The following is a 21414-nucleotide window of genomic DNA, read 5'->3' on the forward strand; positions in this document are numbered from 1 at the left end:
AGAAAACAAGCAGAGTGGATACATAAGATTTCTGCATCTACTGACTGGTAATTTCAAACATAGACATGGAAAAAAATGAGCCATTTCTTTCTTTCCCTATAAGGAAACAATGCAAAACATTTCATTTGTACTTTAGGTGACAACCAAGATTATATTTTGCATTTATAAGCATCTTGCCTTCTCAGTGAAAGCTTTTATTGCTCCCTACCCGTTCTGGTTTGCTAATGCTGCCAGAATGCAAAACACCAGAATTGGATTGGCCTTTATAAAAGGGGTTTACTTGGTTACAAATTTACAGTCCAATAGTCATACAAGTGTCCAAATTAAGGCATAAACAAGAGGATACCCTCACTGAAGCATGGCCAATGGCATCTGGAACACCTCTGTCAGCTGAGAAGGCACGTGGCTGGCCTCTGCTGCTCCTTGGCTCCCGGGTTGTGTTTTGAAAAGGCTTTCTCCAAAATGTCTCTGGGCTCCCATTTTGCTCCTTTCTCTCAGCTCCTGTGCATCCTTGCTTCTTTCTCCCAGGGCATTTCTCTCCAAGTGTCTGGGGGTCCTCTCTTTGCTTCTCCATGGGAAACTCTGGGCTTCATCTTAGCTTAGCATCTCCAAACATCCTTCTGTCCACATCTCCAGGCATCTCTAAGCATCTCTGTTGGCTCCCTTTGTGAGCTCTCTTAGAGGATTCCAGTGATCTAAGGACTTCAGGACCCATGAATGGGAGGAATCTCACCAACAGTTGGGTGATTCACATCTCCATGGAAACAATCAAAAGTTTCCACCCAACAAGATTGGATTAAAAGATCATGGCTCCTCTGTTGTCCATAACAATTTCAAACTGGTACACTACCAGTCTACTCTTAATTTGTTTATATGGGCTCTTATTATATAAAATGGGGGTAAGTCTGCTGAAACTTTCCCTAAGGATTCCCATCCTGAACCAAATCCTATTATATATTGGTGGGTCCATGGCCTTTACTATCAAAACAAAAAATTAAAAACAACAACAAAAATTAGGATTCAAAGACAAAATATACATCTAAATAAAGTTCAGTGTAACATACATGAACTTTTGCATTATCCTCCAACTCTTTCCTTTCCCATGGGCTCTAGAGAACAGATGTTCTCCTATCAGCAAAACAGTAAATCTCAGCTTGAGGAAAAGAGCAGTGTTATCAGAAGCTATGCCTATCATCAGAAGTTATGCCCAGGAGGAAAATATAAGGTATAGTAGAGGTTAAAAGGCGAATTTGTAATCCTCAATTTGAATGCATATCTCACCAACCACACTGCGCCAATGTCTCAACCCCACTCCATTTGCTCAAATCTTATAAAACAACACCCTGCTCTCTGGTGAGTGCAGACTGCGATAGCAAGGGATTGCTATCTCTTCTCCCACCGCCAAGGGAGAGGACTCCATGTAAGCCCCCCAAAAACTCTCTATCTCACCCACCAAGCTGGACTTGTCCAAGCCATTCTTTGGTCTGTTGTACCCCCCGCAGTTAGCGAGAAGGCTATCTTATTACATAGTCCCTCACCTCACTCGGAATGTTCAGTAAGCAATAATTATATTTATTAATTCTTGGTTACAAATAAACTAATGGTAAATTACTATAAAATGTTTCTAATGCACTGGGGCAAAGGGGTAGTGATTATTATCAGAGTTTTCCAGATTTTTCAAAATAAGATCAAATTTACTTGGTTTGAACTGATTTGGATATTTTTTTCCTTTAGGAATGATACTGTCCTAAAGGCATTATGTTTGTCCTCCAAATTTCTCTGATGATTTATTGATAAGATTCATAGGCTTGGGTTGCTCTGAAAATCTGACATGTTTGCTGGGTTCTGGGCCATATCCTGAAAGGGCACCCTTACTTCTGGATCCTGCATTGCTGTCAGAACTTGTTGCTTAGAAATTCACTGCTATCCTTCCCCTGTGTTTCAGGCATTCTTCCAGGAAAGTCAGCTAGGACATCACCAAACTGCTGCGTGTCATCTGGTCGTTTTCTCCTCTTGGGCTCTCGGGTTAGTCCTCAAGCTTTCTCACTCTGACCTTGCTTAATCTGTTCTTCCTCACATTTTTACTCCTTCTTTCTCCTCTCACCTCTTGGTTGAACTTCTTTCTGCATTTCACTCAATACCTCTGCAGTTTTGTTTCTCCTTTTTTGTTAGTGTCTGGCTCAAGGAGACCTTCACAACTGATTCCTAGATTACTTTCCTTACCTGCTGGCTCTTCTGTCTTTATGTGTTCCTCTAACTTCTTGCCTTGTTTTTTCTCCTTGGCATTTTCTTAGCTACATGAGGAGCTAGTATTGTACCTCTCATGCTTTCCACCCTTTTCTGAGGGAAGTTCGGCACCTCAGGGGGCAGAAGACAGATTCCTACTCACACAGCTTCACAAAGTCCTGGAGTTTGTTCACCCTGTTGGAGGCCCATGGCTCAGGTGACAGAAGCGGGGAACTGGCTGCAGAGTCTGAGCAGCTGAGATGTCTGCAGCTCCGAACCAGGGTCCTGATGCCAGCTCAGCAGGATGAAGTTCAGTAGGGTTTGGTGGCAGGTGGGGAAACTGACTTCCCTGGCCCTTTCTTTAGAGGACACTCAAAGAGTACTATGTGGGAGGGCTTTTCTTTTAGAACTATTTAAGTTTCTTGAGACAGGAACCCTCCCACTTCAAACCCAGGCTACAAATGCAGTACATGTGTGGGCAGGCCGGCAGGCTAGGGGCTCAACATTCTTCTGCAGATTTTCATGGAGTCAGGCTTCAGCCTCATAGCTCATTCCTGCTCTGCATTGTATGTAGTGTCCCTTAGTCCTGGGCCTCTCCCATTTCTCCAAGAGTAAATCTCCAGCATCCTGTCTGGGGAGATGCTAGCTGTCTGGCTGCTGGTATGTGCATGGAGTGGGCCTACCTGCAGGATCCCTGCCAATGCCCATTTCAGTTCTCTGCTTCCCCCACTCTGTCTTAGAGTCCTGCACCTCTCTCCAGGATTGCAGGAGGCATGGGCTCTAAGCTCAGAGTTATCTCCCTTGGCTTGTACAGTGTGGTTTTCTACCATCTCCTCTTTCAGATTTCCATCTTCTAAATATATCTTCAGTTTGCTTGATTGCTAATACTTCTCTTTGATTCTGTCTGTTGTTGTGGATTTATACCCTTTCCTATCCCTTTATTGTCCTTTATGGGGGCCTGTGAAGCCAGAGGAGAAAATTGTATGAATTAGTCTGCCATCTTTAACTGGAAGTCTCGCACTGATTTGTAAGATTAAGGATTTGAACCAGAGGACTTAGGCAGAAATGAGAAAAGTAAGAGAATCAGGATAGGGAAAGTCAGATTTGGGCTTTAAAATATTTATCTGAGCAGCACACACTTTGGGCCTTGAATACAGGGACTGACACCACTGCTGCAATGCTACTTGTGGCGATCATCTTCTCCCAAGCTCCACATTTTAGCCTTGTATCGAGTGATGTCATTGTAGATCCTGAAGTGGTTCAGCCTGCGGTCACTGCGTTCTGGGTTGACCTAGAGAGGAGAACGCAGGGATCAGAATGAGGCCTGGAGAAGCAGGATTTGGATTCAGTTAGGCCCTTTCCTCCTGATGTTATAGTCTCAGGCACATTGCTTTTCCTTGCTAAATTCTGATTTGTGAAGTGGAGATGGCAATATCTACACCAAAAGAGTTTGAGAAGTGGATGAGAATAACCTATGCAAAGTATCTTGTCCAGGGCCTGGCACAAAGTAGCTGAACTACCTTTCCCACTTCCTTTGCCTGAGTTGGAGACAACACTGATGGACTCTATACCCATGAAAATGTAAGCTCTAAGAGGGTGGGTGCTGTATCTGTTTTGGTCACCACTACATTCTTAGCACCTAGATTAGTATCCGGCACACAGTAAGTACTCAGGAAATACCTGCTGAATGAGGGAAAGAACGTTGTTTGAAGTAGTCAGAGAACTACTCTGACTCATAAATCTCAAAGATGCTATGCTGTAAAAGAAACTTAAAGAACACAGTTTTAGCAAATGTTACTGGAAGACATGAGGAAGAGAGGTATTCATTGAGTGTGGCTTCTCTGATGTCCCACGTTGGGGGTGATATCTGTCCAGGGTGAGGTCCTGCCAGAGGGGCAGGGAGCCCCAACTTGGTGCTAATCAAGCCTTTTCTCCCAAACAACATCACTCCCCAACTCTAGCTTAATTATCTTTTATGGTTGCATGACCCCTGGGTTATAGATTGAATTGTGTCCCCCCAAAAGGTATTTCAAGCCCTAACCTCTGGACCTGGGAAAGTGCCCCTATCTGGAAATAGGTTCTTTGAAGACATTATTGGTTAAGATGAGGCCAAACTGGATTAGGACCCACCCTAATATGACCCTAATATGACTGATGATTTTATAAAGAAGAGGAAATTTAGAGAGAGACAGAGTGGAGAATGTCATGGACTGCTAGCAAACCACCAGAAGCCAGAAGAGTCCCTACAGACTCGATTGAAGCATGGCCTTCCTATATATCGATTTTGGACTTCTAGTCTCCATAACTGTGAGACAGTAAATTTCCATTGTTTTAAGCCACCCAGTTTGTGGTACTTTGTTATGGCAGCCTTAGCAACTAAGACAGTCTGTATCTAACATTTTGGGTATACTTTCTTACTATGTCTCCATCTGACAGCATTGTCCTCAGGTTTATAATGAGATGGCAGGGCGTATTTGAAGACCCTTTGAAAATCTGTAGTGATGACCGGTCTGTGGGAACATTCAGTCAGTTATTTGCAAAGCCTAAGTTGGGCCAAGCAGGGCAGACACGGCTGGACTGGCCACGCTTGTCCTTCCTGTCATGCCATGGTTGGCCTGCCATGAGATGTGCTAGGGGGTCAAAGATGCAACATTTCCACATGTACTTTGTATGTGCAGGAGCCAGGCCTTTCCTCTTTAGGAAAATGAAGAGTGAATTAAATCACATATGCTTTGTAATATTTTTCTAAGTTGCTTAATTATCTAACTTGGATGATTTTCCTCTTCACTTCAACCTTCCTTCCTTCACAGCCCTCCTTCTCCCTTTCTTTATTCACTGTAGGTTAGAGCCTTTTCCTTCCTCCACCTGCAACCTCCTCCTCTCTCCCTTTGAGCATTTATCTTTTCTCCAACTATCTAACCCTGTCTTGCCCTCTTGGACTCAGCCCTTCCTTGTGGAAATGGTTGGGGCTCCTGTTGGAATCCTCCCACAGTCTCTGCTCTCCTAGGTGATGTCCCATATCTGAAGAAGAGCTGTTGGAAAGAACAGCTTATTTACTCTCCTCCTCACTGATAATATCTGGAAATCCTGAGTCATTTATTCTAGGACACATGTAGATGGATGAGAAAGCCAGGCCCCTGTAGGACACATAAGAAACTACAGGGTGTGGGGAGCTCTTGAGAAGTGAGCACCCTAGAAAACTATTCAGTGGATGAATACAACTGGGATCCAAGACAAGGAGCTGGGAGAAGCACCGATTGGTCATAAGTTCGGCTCTGTTCCCTCCTTTCTCTTCTTCCTTATTGACATCACAGTAGCCTACAGTTATTGTGCACTTACAATGTGCCAATACAATGTCCTAAGCAGTTTATTTATATTTTCTAGTTTAATGCCCACAACAAACCTTTGAGCATAGATACTATCATTATCCTCCTTTTGAGATGGATAAATGGAAGTTAAGAAAGGTTAGGGTTACACAGCTAGAAAGTGGTGGACCTGGGATTTGAACTCAGGCTGTTTGGCTTCAGAGCTACCAAGTTACATTGATACACTGATGAAGAGTTAAATACTATAACAGCAAGGAGGCACAGAATGTATAGAAGCAGAAGGAAGGAGTGGCCAACTCTGCCTGCTAGGGAGTGGGGTGGGAGGCATCCTGTAATGGGACTTTATGGAAGAGGTGACCCCTGAGCTGGGTCTTGAAGGATGAATAGGAGTTCCCAATGAACATGGGCTAGGGGTTAGAAGGCAGGCTGAAGGAGCAGTAAATGTAAAAACACAGGGTGCTTCTGGAGTTAAGGAAGTTCAGATACAGCTGAAGAACAGTGTCTCCAACTTCACAATGTATGCAAAAATATCAGATGGATTAAAAGCCAAATGTAAAACAAAAAATGGAAAAAATATAAAAGCTGTTTTGTAACTGTGATGAAGGTTTTCCTATGCAAGCACAAAACCCAGAAACTGTAATGGAAAAGACTGGCATATTTGACTACTTAAAAATCAAAGTCTTCTGTGTGAAGAAAGACATAGCAGAATTAAAGACAAGTGTGGCGGAAACTTCAAGCTATTAAAAATTCCATATTTTTCCCTTCGTAAGTGAAACCCTATATTATTTAGAGTGAAAATGGGCTAAAGCTCACATCTCCCAGGCAGCTAGTCATGCCATTCCAATCAAATAAAGTGAGTACTGGTCCTAACGTTTACATTTTACAGTTAAGAGAACAGAACTTAAAGGTAACTAATAACGAATAACAAACTCAGGCATCTGTCACCAGCAACCTGTATTTAATCAACACTTACACAGCACTACATGCTGTATAAATATTACTTCTTTTAGTCCTTGTAACAACCTTATGAGATAGGTACTGTAATATCCCCATTTTACAATGAGGTAACTGAGTCATTAAAGAGCTTAGTCACTTACCCAAGGTCACAAAGCTAGTAAGTAGTAGCAAGAATTCAAACTAGGCTAGGCAACTGGCTCCAAACTCTGTTCTGTTAAGTACCAACCTATATTGCCTCTGTGCTTCTCAGTGTTTTCTAAGTACAGGAGCCATGCTTACCAAGGGCTCCGAGTCCCATCCAATTTCTTGGCTTTCGGTCTGTGTCTCTTGGTATTTCTTCCTAGGTCCCTTGGAAGCATGGTGAATGAGATTCAGAAACCTGGCTGGGAAATGAGGCTTCGGTTAGGAAGGAGGCAGGCTTTGGGACCAATGAATGTTCCGGTGCCCTTTACTCTGGCTACATTGTTTCTTACAGGCAGAACCTCCCTAGACCTTGAGACAGGGGTGTCTGGTTCCTTCATTCACTTTTCAAAAAAGATTTGTTGAGCACAAACTTGTGCCAGGTGCTGTTCTGGGACCTGGTGGTAGAGCACTGAGTGAGACAGACATGGTTCCTGCTCTTCGGGAGCTCGTGGTCTAGGTGGATACGGGGACAGGAAGTACATTATACAAGTATAAAAACAAACTCAACAGAGGCCAACAGTGATATACGCTGTAAAGAGAGGAGTAGGTGAACGGGCATGTGAAAAGGAGGCAGCTACTAGGATGGGGAGAGAAGGCCTCTCTAGATGCCAAGCAGGAGGCAGTGCAGTTGTGGCCAATGTAGTTGGGGCAGAGAGAGCAAAGAGGAAGGTGGTAAGAAGTGAGGTCAAATCCTTCTATATTGAAACAAGTAGGGCTGCTGACACCAGATATGTTTTGTAACTCCACAGCTTAAGAACTTAAAAAATATATATATTTTCAAGTTCTACCCTATCAACTCTCAACTTGAGAAGAACCTGGACTTTGGAGCTGAACCATCCTGGCTGTGCCACTATAATTTGCTTGTCAGATTGTTTAACTTCTTTGGGCCTCACTTTGTTTACCTGCAAAAATGGAAGGAAAATACCGATCTTGGCAAAATGACTGCGAGAATGGCATGAAGGAATGTGTGTAAAGGGCCTGGCAATGGACTGAATGTATCCTTATTATAAGGCAGATAGTAGCTATGGTTATACTATTCCTGCCTGGCTTTCAGGACTCTCGTCAGTTTATTTTCCTTATTGCCACAAGTCCCTGGCTCACATCCTTTACTCTAGCTAGGCCAGTCTCCTCACTACAGATAACAATCTTGCTTCTTTACTAGTCTATTCACTTGTCTGTCTGTCTCCTTCACTATGCTATCAGATCCTATACTCCCCCTACTTCCCACCCCATCCTCCTAAATAAAGCCTAAATCCTTCTTCCATCAAATTCTACTCCAGGAAGATAAAGGGGAAGAAGGGGGTTTTCCAGGAAGAATTAGGCTTTCCACCAAATATTTCTTTTCCTTCATTCCCAAATGTGGGCCTCTCCCCATCTGTATTTTGCAGCAATGCCAGGCAACTTACACATCTCACCAGGCTGACACATCTCACTTTTGTGCCTTTCCATATAACTCAGAATGTCCTTTTACAGTCTTCTCTATCTGATATACTCCATTTCATCCTGTTATCACCTCCTCCAAGGAGATTTCCCAGAACCTCACTGCCTAACTTAGGCACCTGTCTTCTGTGCTATTGCCACACCAATCCTGTTCTTCCTATTAGTCTATTTAATTGGCTGTCTCCTTCTCTGTACTATGAAATTCTTGCCATCAGCCCCCATCAGACTGACTATCACATGGCAATAATAAAAAAAAAAGTAACCAATACTTATTTTGTGCCATGTACCAGATATTGTTCTAAACACTTGCATTATTTAATCCTTACAACAATCCTAAGAGATAGACTCAGAACAGTCAAATAACTTGCCCTAAATCACAGAGTTAATAAGTGGCAGAACCAGGATTTGAACTCAGTTGGTATGACACTAGAACTCAGTCCTTATAACCACTAAATGTTTGATGAATGAATGAAGGCACCATTAAGGCCATTAGTAACATTTTTGTTGACAGTTAAGAAATTGGCTTATGGCTGAATATGGCTGAATATGTCAGTCTCTTGTGAGCTTGGTTAGTATGAGTCCAGTTTCCAGATGATCAAAGCAGAGGACTCTTATGCTTGCCCCACGGTAACACTTCCCTGAAAGTTTTCTCCAGCCAGCCTGTCTCTCTGTGCTGTGTCTCAACAGTATTCTCAAACCCCAAAACTTACCATCTGCAGGTTCTTCCAGGTTATCATGCCAAGACATGGGCTTTCTGGTGATTGTGTGAACTGGAGAAAAATAAAACGTAGGTTCACATTAAAACACTAGCTCTAAAGGAGAGGCTAAACCTGCTTATAATTGTGCCTAAGAGTCTCCCACCGAGTCCCTCTTTGTTGCTCAGATGTGGCCCTCTCTCTCTCTAACTAAGCCAACTTGGCAGGTGATCTCACTGCCCTTCCCCCATGTGGGACTGGACTCCCAGGGGTGCAAATCTCCCTGGCAACACAGGATATGACTCCTGGGGATGAATCTGGACCTGGCTTCGTGGGATTGAGAACATCTTGACCAAAAGGGGGATGTGAAATGAAATGAAATAAAACTTCAGTGGCTGAGAGATTTCAAATGGAGTTGAGAAGTCACTCTGATGGACATTCTTATGCACTATATAGGTAACATTTTTTAGGTTTTAATGTATTGGAATAGCTAGAAGTAAATACCTGAAACTATCAAACTCCAACCCAGTAGCCTTGACTCTTGAAGACGATTGTATAACAATGTAGCTTACAGGGGTGACAGTGTGATTGTGAAAACCTTGTGGATCACGCTCCTTTTGTCTTGTGGATGGATGGATGAGTAGAAAAATGGGGACAAAAACTAAATGAAAAATAGGGTGGGATGGGGTGGATGACTTGGGTGTTCTTTTTATTTTTCTTTTCCATTCTTATTCTGATTCTTTCTGGTATAAGGAAAATGTTCAAAAATAGATTGGGGTGATGACTGCACAACTATATGATGGTACTGTGAACAGCTGATTGTACACCATGGATGATTGTATGGTATGTGAATATATCTCAATAAAACTGAATTTAAAAAAAAACAACAAAAAAACTAGCTCTCTGCCCTCTCTAAGACACACCTTAGGCCAGTTACCTATTTAGCACTTGAGCATCTGCCAAGTATCAGGTGTTGTGCTGAGCACTAGGGAACAAAAGTGAGTAAGGCCCTCGAGGAGGTCACAATCTAGAGTGGCACTGTTTAGTATGGTGGCCACCAGCCACATGCGGCTATTTGAATTTAAGTGACTAATATTAAATACAACTAAAAAATTCAGCTCCTCAGTCATATTAACCACATTTCAAGTACTCAAAAGCCACATGTGGCTAATAGCTAATATTTTGGGCAGTGCAGGTGGAGAACATTTTTATTATTGCAGAATGTACTACTGGATGGCACAGGTCTGGAGGGAGGGTTACTTGCCAGACAGTCAAACGAGGTTAGTCAGATAATGATGTGTGCTCAAGAGGCCATGAGATCATGGAGGAGCAGCATCCATGGTCATTCACTGAGTTCACAATTACCGGTACACTGATAGTATAGCCATGAACAAGACAGGAGGTTCCTGTACCCACTGAACTTCCATTCTACAAACAATGACAAGCAAATATAAGTGTAATGAAGAAAAATAAAGTAGAATAAGTAGGTAGAGAGTTGGTGGTGGGTGGAGGTAGGGGTGATGTAGCTGTAAGACAGATTTGAGCAGAGTCCTGATTAAAGTGAAGGAATGAGCTGTGTGAATATCTGTGGAAACGGTGAGAGTGAGCTTGGTGAGACTGAGAAACATCAAGAAGGCCTGAGTAGCTCCAGAAGAGTGAGCTAGGTGGAAAGTAAAGGGAAGTAAGGAGAGGCCAATAGAAACCAGTGGTCTCCAAACTGGTTTTAATTTCAAGCCTCCTCCAACCCCCAGTAAAAGACTTCTGTGCATGCAACCTTAATATATGTATATTTGTTTATATAGTCTCTATGTACTATTATCAATTTATTAGCAAACCAATTTCTTTCTTTATATATAGAAGTAAACACCAATAAAAGTTCTAATATTTTCTCACTTTGTCTTAATGGATCATATTAATCATGTCCCCAAGGGAAATGAGCTAGGAGACCAGCACCTTCCCTAGAATTCCTGAACGCTGCCTGAAGGGATTATTTAAATTGCTGGAATGGACCAAGTTTAAACAGAATTGGACATCAGTTAATTTGTTTTCCTGAAATTAGTGGTTGGAGGCTCCAGAAGAAAACTAGGTTAGTTATAAGCAAAATGAAGACATTGTATCTTCTCTACACAGCCAGGTTACGATCAGTTACTTTTTGGGCACCCAACTATAGTTATTTAGGCAGAGAAGTTGGGAGAGAAGTGCAGGAAGAAGGAACAATATTTATAAGATAAGGAGGTGGGAAATGGCATGATTTAGGAAATCCATGACATCTATTTATTTAGAAATGGCAGGATAGAAGGGAGTGTGTGTGTGGGGGAATAGCAGTGATTGCTGCAGAGTAGGCACTAAAATATTTATTGAATGAACACACGTGTAGGTGGGGAAAGGAGTATTACATAAGGCTGGGTAGGAAGCACAACTAAATCCAGAAGGGTCTTACTGATTGATTTAAACTTTCGCTCAAAAGCTGTGGAAGGCCACTTAAGGATTATTACCAAGGAGCTGAAATGATCAAATTTGCCTTTTTAGGATAACCCAGCAGTGGTGTGGGGCATGGGTTGGAGGGGCCCATGTGAAGGAAAGGAGAGCAGTTAGGAGTCCATCAGACCAAACCAGGCAGGCATTTTCAGGGCCCTGTTAAGGCTGTAAGTGAAGATGGAGAGAGAGGCAGATTCAGGCACTACAAAGAGGGTGGAATTAAGAGCCCTTAGTAAGCGATAGACGGAGAGATGCCTCCACATGCATGGTGGTGTCTTTCACTGAGGCAGGAAGCAGGAAGGGTCAGGTGGAAGAGATGTTAAGGAATAATTAGGACTTGATAACTTCTTAGATGTGTGGAGTTAAGGAGTGGTGAGAGGGATGACCCCTAGGTTTCTAACTTGGGAGAGTAGATATTCTGGAGTAGCATGAGTGGGGGGTGATCTAGTTTTCAAACTGGTGAGTTTGAGGTACCCATGGGTTGTCTAGGAGAAGGCACCTGGGAGGTGTTTGGGCACAAGTCTGGAGCGCCATTAGACTCGATGGCATTTAGGGAGATCTGACATTACAGGACCAGATGAAACCACTGAAGGAGTGTGTAAAGTGAGAAGAGTGGTGAGTAGGGCCATTTTATCAGGGGGCACCATGGGTCGGGGTCTTCTACTCCTGAGTTTTCCAAAGGTCTAAGACAATATTAGAAGCCAGAAAAAAATTTTTAGCTTAAACACACACACACACACACACACACACACACACACAAAACAACTTGCAAAATGGAATTATTTCAAAAGCAAAATTATAAAAAGCCTTTCAACATTTTTTTTTAAACAACGAAAGTGTTACTGAATCATGACATGGGCACATTTTAATATATTCAATACATATTTGAAGTGAAGTTTTGTAAGCCTCCCCGAAAGGAAGGAAGCCTATGAAAGTCAGCAACATCAGGAGCTGAGGCGTGACCCCAGCTTGGGTAGGGATAGGGGATGGGGATTTGGGAGGTGTCACAGAAGGCATATCCTCCTTTGCTCCCGCCCGCACTCCCCATGCCGCACCCAAGAAACCTTCTCCTTCCCGGGAGCGTCCTCCCTCCTTTTTCCCCTTCCTCCATTCCGAGGAGCCCCTCACCCTTGCGGAGGGGATTCACGTGATACTGCGTGTAGAGTTTCTGTGTTCGGAGCTCTTTGAGGTACAATTCCCGCAAAATCTGGTTCTGATGGACCTCATCTGGGACCACTTTCTCCCTCTGGTGGCCTGCCATTATTCTGGCCTGGCTGGGCGCGACTCTCTCCCCACTCTCGCACGCTCTCCTCCACCGGGTCTTCTGCGTTCTTCAAGCAACCGCGTCCTACGCTGTCTCCAGGCAACAGCGCCCTATGCTTCCTGCGTCTTAGATCTTGCTTGGGCCCGCCCATTGCTCTGGTTCGGTTATCCACCCCACTCCCCTCTCTCCAGCCTTCCGTCATCTTATTTCGAGCCCCTCCCTGTTCCAGCACAAGTCACAACCTCCCAATTTCTCCGGATTTAACCTGGTTTCTACAATGCCCTGAATAATTCCAGAAAAGGACTTGAGGTCAAGTGGCAGACCCGGGAGGAAATTTCATGATTAGACTTTACTTTGGTCATTTCTTAAAAATTTTGGAAGGAGTCAGATACCTCTCCCACTGTAAAGCAGATGACATTCTGACTGAACCCAATGTGATAAAATCGACAGACTAACCCTTTCCTAATCTAAGTCACTTGGTGGCTTCATGGTTTATTTTAAAAGAACCAAAAAATGGAGTAACAAAGAGAAAGCATCTAACCACTAACTCTAAAGCTTGTGCTCTTCCCCACCATGTACTTCCTTTACCCATTCTCACAAGACACAGTATGTTCCAGGATGTGTTTAGGACCTGGGGACATAGTGTTGAGCATGTCAGTTGGGTGGATATTTTTGCAGTTTCCTGAACCCAGAAAGCTATTTCATAACTCCTTGTTTTAGCTTATGCTGCTATTTGTCTGGGAAGGCTCTTTACCACCTTACCTGTCCGGGGAACACCTACCTAATGTTTATAATGAGCTCAGCTGTAATCTTTTTTCAAAAACCTTTCCCGATCTATAGTCCCCAGTCCAATTTTTCTTTATGCCTATGCTCTACCTCAAATCTAGAGTTACTAGAAGACTTGTACTTCTGGCCATGATAGAGTAACTGGGACTGCATTTGTCCTCCTGCTACCAACAACTAGAAAATTGCTTGATTCTAAGAGGGGTATGCAGAGCGTGAATCTCCATGAGGCTGGACAATGAATGACGAATGGGAAGCTGTGCGCTGAATAATTCCCGGAACTCAGGAAGGGCTGAGAAAAAAGTGAGTTCTGATCAGACAGAGTGGAGAGTCCTTGTTGAAGGCATTCAGGAGGGATTTCTAAAAGTTTACACCTTAGTCACAGGGCTAAGCTAGCATTGGAGAAGAGGCTCCTCAAGACTTAGCCTAACAAAGTTTATAATCCAGCTTTGAAAGGATCAAGCTAATTCCCAAATAACTGCTTGCTAGAAAAGTTTCTGGAAAGCTTTAAAGACAACAAAATCCACCACTGGTAATGTAACATTCACAATGGACAGCATCAATTAAAAATTATTAGATGGGATTAAGTTCAAAGTCTTTAAAAAAGCTATTATTCATATGTTCAAGGACTTAAAGGAAAACATCAGAAGTGACAGATATAAAAAAAGAAACACAGGCAGTTCTGGAGATGAAAAATACATTACATGAGAACTTCACTGAATGGAATTAATAGCTGATTAGATACTGGAGAAAAAAGGATCAGTGAGCCTGAAGACATTACAATAGAACTATCCAGATGAAAGCATAGAAAGAAAAAGACAAAAAGAAAGATGAACAGCATCTCATGACTTGTGGACAAGTGAGTGGTCATACTGGAGTTTCAGAAAGAGAGGAATGGGGGACATAAAAATATTTGAAGAAGTAATGTGTGAATAATTTCCAAATTTGATGAAGTTCAACATACCCCAAACAGGATGAATACAAAGAAACTCACAACAAAGCACAGCATAATCATATTGCTGAAAACCAGTGATAAAAGCATCCAGAGAAAAAAAGAGATTATGTACAGAGAAATGAATATAATAAATATTCACAGACCTCTCATTTGAACTATGCACGTCGGAAGACAATGGGGCTTCATTAAAACACTGACAGAAAATACCTGTCAGCAAAGAATTCTACAATCAGTGAACATATTCTTTAAGAAGGAAGGTGGAATGAAGACTTTTCCAGATAAACAAAAGCAGAGGAAATTCCTCACCAGCAAAATTGCCCTTTAAGAAATGGTAAAGGAAGCTCAACAGATTGAAGGAAAGTAATAGCAGATACAACTTGGATGTAGTACTACACAGGAGAATAAAGAGTGCTAGAAATGGTGAATATGTTGGTAGATATAAAAGAATTCTTTCTCATTTTAAAATTTACTTTAAAAGATAATTGTTTATATAATAACAGTATATTGTGGAGTTCAAAATCTGTAGAAGTAAAATGTATGACAACAAAAGCACAAAAAACGGACAATGGAAGTATACAGTTGTATATTTTTACATTATATGTAATGTGATATAATATTATTTGAGAGTAGACTAGAATAAGCTAAAGATGCATACTGTAAACCTTGGAGAAACCACTAAAATTAAAAATAAGACAAAGTAGTTGTGATGGTTAGGTTCATGTGTCACCTTGGCCAGGTGATAGTACCCAGGTGTCTGGTCAAGCAAGCACGGGCCTAACCATTACTGCAAGGACATCTGTGGCTGGTTAATAAACCAGAAGGCTGGTTTATTAAATCATCAGTCAATTGGCTGCAGCTGTGACTGATGACATTAACGAAGGGCATGTCTTTTATGATGAGAGAATGCAATCAACTGGATCTAATCCAATCAGTTGAAGACTTTTAAGCGAGACAGATATAGGACCTTCACTTCTTCTTCGGCTAACCAGTGAAGCATTTCCTGCGGAGTTCATCAAAGTTGCCAGTTCGTTTCCTGAGGAGTTCATTGAACACAGTCATCAAAGTTGCCAGTTCGCTGCCTGAGGAGTTCATTGAACATCTTCATTGGAGCTGCCAGTTTGTTGCCTGCCCTATGGAATTTGGATTCATGCATACTCACAGTTACGTGAGATGCTTTTATAAAATCTTTTATAGATGTCTCTTTTTGATTCTGTTTCCCTAGAGAACCCTAACTAATACAGTAGTATACTAAGAAACTCAATTAATCTAAAAGACAAGAAACACAAAAGATGTCACAAATAGAAACACAATTAATCTAAAAGACGAGAACTTAATCTAAAAGACAAGAAACACAAAAAAAGTCACATATAGAAAACAGGTAGCAAGAAGACAGATTCAAACCAAACCATATTCAAACCAAATCACATTGATAAACCAAACCATATTGATAATTCTATTGACTATAAAATGCTTCAATAAAAAGCAGAGATTGTTGGACTGGATAAAGGCCAGACCCAAATATATGCTATCTATATGAAAACAACTTTATAAAGACATTCATAGATTAAAAGTATAAAGACAGGCAAACATGAATCATAAGAAAGCTGGAGTGGTTATATTTATATTAAAGTAGATTTAAGGAGAAGCCGTATTACTAGCACATTACATGTTGAATTGTATCCCCCTAAAAGATATGTCAAAGTCCTAATCTCCATTTACCTCAGACTGTGAACTTATTTGGAAATAGGATGGTTAGATATGGAATTAAGCGAGTTAAAATGAGGTCATACTGGAGTAGAGTGGGCCCTTAATCTAAAATGACTAGTGTCTTTATAAGAAGGGAGAATTGGACACAAACATATACAGGGAGAAGGCCATGTAATGACTGAGGCAGCGATTGAGGCCCAAAGATCACAGACAAACCATCAAAAGCTGGGAAGAGGCAAGGAAGTATTCTCCCCTATAGATTTCAGACTTCTAGTCCCCAGAATTGTGAAAAAATAAATTTCTATTGCTTTAAGCCATCCAGTTTGTGGTACTTTGTTATGGTAGCCCTAGGAAACTAACACATAGGAATAATGAGGGACATTTTATAATGAATCATTTCACCAAGAAGGAAATAATCCTAAATATGTATGGATTTAAAACAGAACTTTAGAACATGTGAAGCACAAACTGACAGATCTGAATGGACAGATAAATTCACAATTATAGTTGGAGATTTCAACATTCCTCTCTTAGTAATTGATAAAGCAAGTAGACAGAAAATCAGTATGTAGTAGACTTGAAATCACTATCAACCAATTTGACTTAATTGACAAAGCACGTGTAACTCATCAACTGCAGGATACACATTCTTTTCAAGTACACATAGAACATTCACCAATATAGACCATCTGTTAGGCCAGGAAATAAGTCTCATTAAACTTAAAAGGACTGAAATCATATAGAGTATATTCTCTGATGACAACAGAATTTAAATTAGAAATCAGTCACAGAAACATAGCTAGAAAATCTGAAATATTTGAAAATTAAACAGCACACTGATAAATAATTCATGCATGAAAGAAAGAAGATAAATGAGAAAATATTTTGAGCTGATGAAAATGAACAAACAATTATCAAAATTTTTAGGGTGCATATAAAGCAATGCTTCAAGGAAAATTTGTAGCTTTAAATGCTTCTATTAGAAAAGAACCGAAGTATAATATTGAACTAGGCTTAAGAAGCTAGAAAAAGAGCAAATGTAATAAAAATAAGTAGAAGGAAAGAAATAATAAAGAGTTGAAATCAATGGCATGGAAAACAGGCAAAGAATAGATAAAACCAATAAAATCAAAAGCTGGACTAAACAAGGAAGGAAAAAAGAGGGAAGACACAAATTAACAATATAATGAATGAAAGTGGGGATATCACTACTGATCCTACAGACATTAACTGGACAATAAGGAAATATTAAAATTTTGAGTAAATAAATTTGACAACTTAGATGAAATGGACAACTGTGAAGATATAAATTTCTAGAACTGACAAAAAATGAAATAGAAAATCTGAATAACTCTATTATACATCTATTGAAGAAACTGAATTTGTATTTGACAAACTTGCCTCAAAAAAGCCTCCAGACCAAATGGCTTTTCTGGTTAATCCATTACACATATAATGAAGAAACACTAATCCTATACAAAGTCTTTCAGAAAATAGAAAACACTTTCCAACTAATTTTATGAGACCAGCATTACACTGATACCAAACCAGATAAAGACATTGCAAGAAAAGAAAACTAAAGATCAATATTCCTCATGAACACAGGTGCAAAAATCCTTAACCAAGTATTAGCAAATAAAGTCCAGCAATATATTAAAAATGTATCATGACCAAATGGGGTTTATCACAGGAAAACAAGGTTGTTTTAATTTTAAAAAAACATCAACTTACTATATTAACAGAACAAAAGATATGATCATCTCTCTACACTTGCCAGACCAGGAGGGATGGATGAAGGAGAGAACAAATGTGTTCTTTATGGGAGATCCCTGCACCTCTCTCCTGGCATCACAACTTGTCAGAACTCAGTTCCAAGTTAGGGCTTATTGATAAGCATTCACATTTAAAAAACAAAACAAAACACCTTTTTATTGTGAAACATTACACAGAAAAGTGCCTTCCCCCAAAATGTACAGCTCACACTGTTTTATTACAAAGTCCATATTTGAAATCGTCTCACAAGTACATAAGTAGAATGCTGATAGAAACTCAGAAGCCCCTCTTGTGTCCCATCCTGAATGCCATCTTCTCCTTTCTTCTCATAGTAACCACTATTCTGATTTCTAACACTACAAGTTACTTTAGCTGGGTTTTCTCTTTATATAAGTGGACTCATACAGTATGTATGCTATTGTTTGGCTCCTTTTGCTCACTGTTATATTTGTGAGATTCACATCCATATAGCTGTGACTTCATTCCTTTTCATTACTGTTAGTGTTCCATTTTGTGAATATACCACAATTTATTTCTTCATTTTAGTGGGCAGTCAGTTGTTTTTGTATGTGTCTATTATAAATAATGCTGTCATGATTATGAACATTTTTGTAGATGTTTCTGGCACACATGTACAAACATTTTGTGGCTATATACTTAAGAGTGGATTTGCTGGATCATAGAGAATGCCTATGTTTAGTGATAAATGAGACAAAACTAGTTTTCAAAAGAGTGGAACTGATTTACCCTACCACTAAGATTGTTGTTGCCCCACAATCTTGTCAACACTTGGCATTGTTGGTCTTTTTAATTAGTCACTTTTGTGGGTATGTGTATTGGCAACTCATTATGGTTTTAATTTGCATTACCCTATTGAATAATGGAGTCAAACACTTTTGCATATATTTGTCATTTGGATATCCTCTTTTGTGAAGTGCCTGTTCCAATTCTTTTCTCATTTTTCTATATGAATATTTGCCTTTTCTTTATTGATTTGTTGGAGCTTTAAAATACATTATTGATAAAGACCTCTGAGAGATGTATTTTTTGTACATCTGTTTTCCCATTGTTTGGCTTGCCTTTTAAGTCTTTTAATGGCATCTTTTGATAACTAAATAGACACTTAATAGTGTCTTTTTAAATTGAAATGTAGTCCAATATATCAGCCTTTTCCTTTATGGTTAGTGCGTTTTAAGTGCTGTTTAAGATGTCTTTTCCTACTTGGATGTCATGAAGATATTCTCCTATATTATTTTCTAGATCAGTGCTGTCCAAGAAAAATATGAAGCAAGCCACATATGTCATTTAAAATTTTCTAGTGGCCACATCAAAAGATCAAAAATAAACTGATAAATTAATTTTAACAATATAGTTATTTTAACCCAATATATCCAACTTCTCATTTTCAACATTTCAATATAAAAATTTTGAGATATTTTACATATCTAATGCTGTCTTCAAAATTCAGTGTGAATTTGACAACACTTACAGAACATCTCAATAGACACATGGGCAGAACAATTCTAGAAGATTTATTGTTTTTACCTTCTTACATCTAGATCTATGCTCCATTTGAAATTGATTTTTGGGTGTAGTACTGGGTAAGAGTCTAACTTCTTCTTCTTCTTCTTTTTTATGTGTATCTAATTGAGCCGGTGCCAATTTATTGAAGTGTCCTATCCCTACTGTTCTGCCAAACTACTTTTGTCTTAAAGCAAGTGTCCACATATGTGACTGGAGTCTATTCCATTTGTCTATTCCTCTATGTTTATACCAGTACAAACATTTTAATTTCTATAATAAGTCCTAATATCTGGTAGAGAAATTCCTCCCTGCTAGTTCTTAAGAAATTCTTTGCTACTCTTGGCCTTTTGCATTTATATATAAATTATAATCAGCTTGTCCAGTTCCCCAAAAATATTCTTTTCTCATTTTTCTATTTTAATATTATCTTTTCTTTATTGATTTGTTGGAGCTTTAAAACACATTATTGATAAAGACCTTCTGAGAGATGTATTTTTTGCACATTTATTTTCCCACTGTTTGGCTTGTTCCTTCCAAAAGTCCTTGGGATTTTTGACTGACAGTTTGAGGACAGCATTTAAAAAATATATATATCACCTGTTCATCAAATGCCATAATCTGGGAGGATCTTGACATGTCTTTGCCTTCTAGACTCTGCTATCTTCCATATTCTAGGGTAGAGGCAGCAGATTGAGGCTCAACCTTCAGAGCTTTGATGAGAACACAATGGAGGGTCTCTCTCCTTCTTTTGCAGGAGGCATTTCTAAAGGGCAGAAAGACCAGGGGGGTGGTTCTGAAATCCTAGGATGCAGAAAAATGGAATCTGGGAAGAATGAGACAAAAAAATCCTTGATTTCCCATCCCTCTTTTTTTTTTTTTTATTTTTTATTTTTTATTTTTTTTATTATTTTTTTTTTATTCTTTCCCATCCCTCTATATAGCAGGGGCTGTGCCCTGTGTGTAAGTTCCCAGGAGTCACCCATCCTTGTACTTGCTTCAATCCATGACAGATCAACAGGACTTACCATCCTAGAGAACAGGTTAGAGGTTTTACACATCTCATTCTTCTCTTCCTTGTCTATCACTGGTACTGCTTTTTCTCTGATTTGCTCGCATACCAATCTCTATGAAGAGTCCAGTTACAAATGTAGAGGCTCATGCAGGTTGGCTGATCAGGCAGGAGAGGAAAGGACAGTAAGTCTAGAAAAGAGAAATTGATAAAGGTATCTCTAGCATCTGAAAAAGATTGATAAGATGAGGATGGAGGCAAAGAACAGATCATAGTGAGAAAAACAGGATCTATTTGTGGCAGAAAATACCATCATGGAAAAGGACCCCTGGGGGTGACCCTCCAGGCTGGATGCTGGTTGGCCATCATCTGGAATTTCCTATGTCCACTAGGTCATCAGACTCCTGGGCACCCACAATTTTGGCAGTTGTGAGTTGCACCAGAAACCATTTCTCGAGGATGAAGTCTGTGAGTCACCAGACCTGATTGGGGGTGGTTGGGGTTGGTGGCCTGGCCAGAGGGGTGGGGTGTTAGTGGGGACTAGAGTACAGGAGACTAGAAAGAAGGGCTAGGAGGAGGAGTAGGGGCAAAGATAGAAGAGTAATAGGAAAGAGGAGCAAAATGAACAGGACAGCAAGTGGATGGCATGGAAGGAACAGAGGGAGAGCTGAGCTGGGAGATCCTTAGAGTAGGGTGGTGGGAAGGGATGACACCAGTCAGTGGAGGGATCCAGGTAGGGCAAAAAGACAAAAGAGATGGATAGCACTGGGGAGTATACTGAGAGTCAAAAGACTGAGGGCACTGGGGAGGAAGATGGGTTGGATGATGAGAGGATAAAGGAACAGAAAGAGGAGGTAGAAGCTGGTGTCGAGATGGGGGAATTGGAGGTAGCTTTTTTGTCATTTTTTTCAAATGACATTTTTCTCGTTACTCACTTGTCAAAATGAGTGACTGGGAATGAACTTAGAGACCTACTCTAGCAATTTTCTCACACACAACCCCTTGCACATCACCCCTGACTGAATGCCCATTATGAAGCATACATTCCCTTGCCTTTTGGACTAGTGAGTAGGCCCCTTCAACAAAGGCAATAG

At 40.5% G+C, this 21414-nt stretch overlaps 1 protein-coding gene across 1 annotated transcript; it reads right to left on the minus strand.

Annotated features, from left to right (window-relative positions):
* Positions 1-586: 586 nt before the first annotated feature.
* Positions 587-12655, minus strand: FAM183A (family with sequence similarity 183 member A). The gene is made up of 4 exons (XM_037817244.1): positions 12434-12655; positions 8843-8902; positions 6789-6892; positions 587-3517 (listed from the first exon to the last, which is right to left on the minus strand). Exons 1-4 carry the CDS (start codon positions 12564-12566, stop codon positions 3407-3409), a joined length of 408 nt encoding a protein of 135 aa, XP_037673172.1. The 5' UTR covers positions 12567-12655; the 3' UTR covers positions 587-3406.
* Positions 12656-21414: the final 8759 nt, after the last annotated feature.

Source organism: Choloepus didactylus, chromosome 2 (genome assembly GCF_015220235.1).
Source record: "Choloepus didactylus isolate mChoDid1 chromosome 2, mChoDid1.pri, whole genome shotgun sequence".
Classification (NCBI taxonomy): Eukaryota; Metazoa; Chordata; class Mammalia; order Pilosa; family Megalonychidae; genus Choloepus; species Choloepus didactylus.